Raw genomic sequence first — 3634 nt, 5'->3', positions numbered from 1 at the left:
CATGGGGCCAGTTATTCGCCGGAAAGCTCGCTTCCGCTGTGGAATCTTGAGAGGATGGATGGGTCGAGAAGTGACGCTGGATCGAACAGTTATTTCGCGGACGATCGATACTTCGCAACGTGGAATTTTGAGGAGAACGATGGCCAATCGAAGAGTTATTTGATAGAGAAAAAAGATGACGGAAGTACTGGTGAATCGAAGAATCGTTTAGTGGACAATTTCCAGAATAATTACAACACGAAAAATGAAGACAATCAACGTGAACCATCTCCGATGTTCAATAACGCTAAAAACAGTTATTCCACGATAAAATCACTCTTTACACCGAGACCTGATACCAAGGATCATACAAAACACGGATCGAGCAGTCATTCAGAAGATAAGTTACTTCCGTGGCGAAACCTCGAGAAAAATACGAAAGATGACGATAATCAAGGCTCGACGTACTATTCGGTGGAAAATTTCCCTGCTTCGCGGAATCTCGAGGAAAACGATCGCGCAGAAAATGAATATAATCACGGATCGATAAGCGATTTAGCGAAAAGCTGGTTACCGCCGTGGAATCCCGAGGAAAACGATAACACAGCGGATGAAGGTGATCGCGAGTCGATGAATGATTCGACAGAAAAGTCGTTTCCATCTTGGAACCAGAAGAGAAACGATCCGGACCTGACGAGTCGCTCCGTGGAAACCTCGTTTCCGTCGTCAAATCGGAAAAACAACGACGTCTCGAAGGATTTAATTAAAGAGAGGAAGGATTTCGCGCTCGCGGAGGGACCAGAGAGGCGATCGAACGGCGACGAGGAGGAAAATTACACGGTGGTTAGGAGCGCGGAGGAAGGTGAAACGACGGTTGTTCAGGATGAAAGTTGGTTTTCGAAGGATGACGAAGGGACCGGCGGCGCGTTGAATGGCTCGGGAGCCGGTGAAAGGAGCGACGTTAAAGAGAATTTGTCGCGCGAGCTGAATGGGCAATCGATGAATGAACTCGGGAAGAGTTTCAGTCGAAGTTACTACTTCGACGTGGGCAACAGTTTCTCGCTAACCTTGCACGAGCAACGCGTTAAGAACGATGACGAGATTGGAGAACGCGAGCAGAGTACCACTGTAGCCCCTTTTCAATCCTATTTACACGCAGAAAACGACAACGTAGATTACGAAAATACCGAACTCGAGGAAGAAAATTCTTGGTACAATTTATCGTCGATGTCCGGTGCTTCTGCGAACGAGAAACCTCGAATTTCAAAGGAAAAATCAATCTCGATCGAACGGAACATAAACGTCGAATTGCCAAACGAGATCGGGGACGATTTCCATAATTCCGATCGATCGTTGGACGGCTCACAGAGAGCAGACAGGGAAGAAGGATATAAACGAGGCGAGGAATCGATCTCTGGATCGGTCGATTCCCCTCCAGCCACGCGGCGGCGTCTCGCCGGAATGCAGGAGGACCGTGTCGTTTTTTTTCGCGGGGCTCGATCTTCCGCAAAGACGTCCGAGCTGTTCAGAAGCCGTAAAGGTCGAGCGGCGGAACAGGATCGCGGGAAGATCCTTGAAAGGGGAACGAGCGAAACGAGATCTCGTGATCGATTGCCCGGGGCCACTGATCCTTCCGTTGATTTTCGTGAGATCGACTCAGCACGCGGGACCTTCCACGGTTACCAAATAACGGATCGTGAAAATCGACTCGACGAGAACGTTCTTCGAGATCGTTTCGCCTCTACTTCGCTACGTGGATACAACGAACTGTTCAACGAAGAGACGGCGAATACAGCGACCGATGAGATGGAGTTAAATTCGAGAGAAGGTATCGCAACTGATGTGCAGAAAAATTCCGAGGAATCGATCGAGTTGAATAGGAGAAATGGGAAATTAGCCGATCTCACGAGTCCAGAACGATGGAACAACATTGGAAAGTTTGGGAACGAATTGGACTCGAGAAAGGAGAAATCGTACGATTTTGGAGATGACGAAGAGTTTAAATATGGAGATTTGCGCGACGTGTTCTCGGATGTTGGAAAGTTCGAGAAGGAGGAAGCTTCGGAGGTGGAGTCGTTTTCAAATGTTGGACAATTTAACTTGGAAAGGTCGTCGTTCTTTCGAAAGACTGGTTTGCATCGTGAGAAAGGGATTGGTGTTCGCCGTAAGAGATACACGAATTACTATTCGCCACAATCCGTCACCCCCATGGCGTACGTGCACATTCAACCGTCATATCCGGTACCAGCGGCTCCAACACCGAACCGGAAATGCGTACGGTGTATGGTTGTTTACAAGCCATGCCCTTCGGCGCATAAACCGATGCACAACAACGTCCTTCCTGCGTATAAGTATGGGGAGTTTGTTTCGAATTGGCAAGGGCTGAAATACGGTAAGTGGTCGACAGATGAACGGTGAATTTTTTCGTAGTTTTGCGAGGGTAGTTTCGTGAGAATGTTAGTTCGGTATTTTTCTGGTCTATTGAAAAGAAATCAAATTTACGATGTTTACGTGGAATTTATAGAATGCTAACTTGGAGAAATGAGTATCTTTGTGTCCAAGCAGCATATTTTTTGTAATTTTCAATTTTGAATTAATGCTGAATAAGGGAAGTATGTAATGAAACCACGGTGAAATAGAAATGGAGGTTATATGATTTCTAGAAAGTTAAGAAATAGCTTCTTGCAAATATTTTAAATTATAATTAACAAAGAGCAATGTCGCAATGCAAAATAGGGCTGCTCTAACCCTTTCTTTAATAGTAAGCAATACACGTAAATATTGTATTAGAGGCTCTCAAAACTCAAAGGCTATTAGCTAAATCGTGAAAGAATGAAAAATTTTCTAATGATAAATGGATGGGTAATTTTAAAAAATTTCAAACTTTCGCTACTTGTGCAAATCTTCTAGCAAACCGACTATACACGTTAACTTAATAAATCAAAGTGTAATATTGTACTATATCACCCAGCTTAATTACCATTTCCCAAAAACGAAAAGCAGAAGAGAATTTTCATGATTCAACCGCGGAAGTCACTCTTGTATCACGCCAGTCTACCAAGCTCCGTGGAGCGAACCTTAATTACCCTTTTTCCTACGTTGGTAAGAGGGTCGCGAAATTCGCTGAACGTATAAAACGTCGCTAGAGCATATCCCTGGCGTTGATTGCAATTTATTGCAGCGGCGTTTATTCGTAGAAAAAGCGCGTGGACGAAACATCGCTCGGTTAATGAGCCCGCGTTCGAAGCTCCTCAAGTTCGTCGCTCGAGGTCGGAGGTTGTATCTCAGATCGACCTAACACGACCGCAAGCTCGCTCCGCTCAACTTCCGTTTTCTCGTTCAGTTCACTTCGTACTTCATAAGTTTCACGCATCCTTCATTCTCAGATTTTACAGAAGTTTGTATGGCAAAGGGTGCTTCTGACGTTAATTTCTCGTGGGAAAACTCGCTTCCTTTCTATCGTCGCGATTTGATTCGTAAAATTTTGATAAACTTTGCAGAACATTTTATGGAATTTTTTTTGCAAGAAATATAATAGTGAAAGCTTTGGAATAATCCAGATCCTTCAAACTTCTTAACCCTAATTTTTATGAAATTTTGAGCATTTAGAATTCTTACTTTCTGTTTCAATTGTATCGATGAAATCTCATTTAAC

The 3634-nt window shown here is 44.2% G+C and overlaps 1 protein-coding gene across 1 annotated transcript; it reads left to right on the top strand.

Moving 5' to 3' along the window:
* Positions 1-54: 54 nt before the first annotated feature.
* On the top strand, positions 55-2371 carry LOC108579005 (the record flags this gene model as incomplete). The annotated part of the gene is made up of 1 exon (XM_017942433.1): positions 55-2371. A coding segment is annotated over exon 1 (2317 nt), but the record flags the coding sequence as incomplete, so codon positions are not given.
* Between the last annotated feature and the right edge of the window lie 1263 nt (positions 2372-3634).

Source organism: Habropoda laboriosa, unplaced genomic scaffold (assembly GCF_001263275.1).
Source record: "Habropoda laboriosa isolate 0110345459 unplaced genomic scaffold, ASM126327v1 scaffold78, whole genome shotgun sequence".
Classification (NCBI taxonomy): Eukaryota; Metazoa; Arthropoda; class Insecta; order Hymenoptera; family Apidae; genus Habropoda; species Habropoda laboriosa.
The sequence above is the reverse complement of the archived record's forward strand: the minus strand, read 5'-3'. Positions and strand labels throughout refer to the sequence as shown.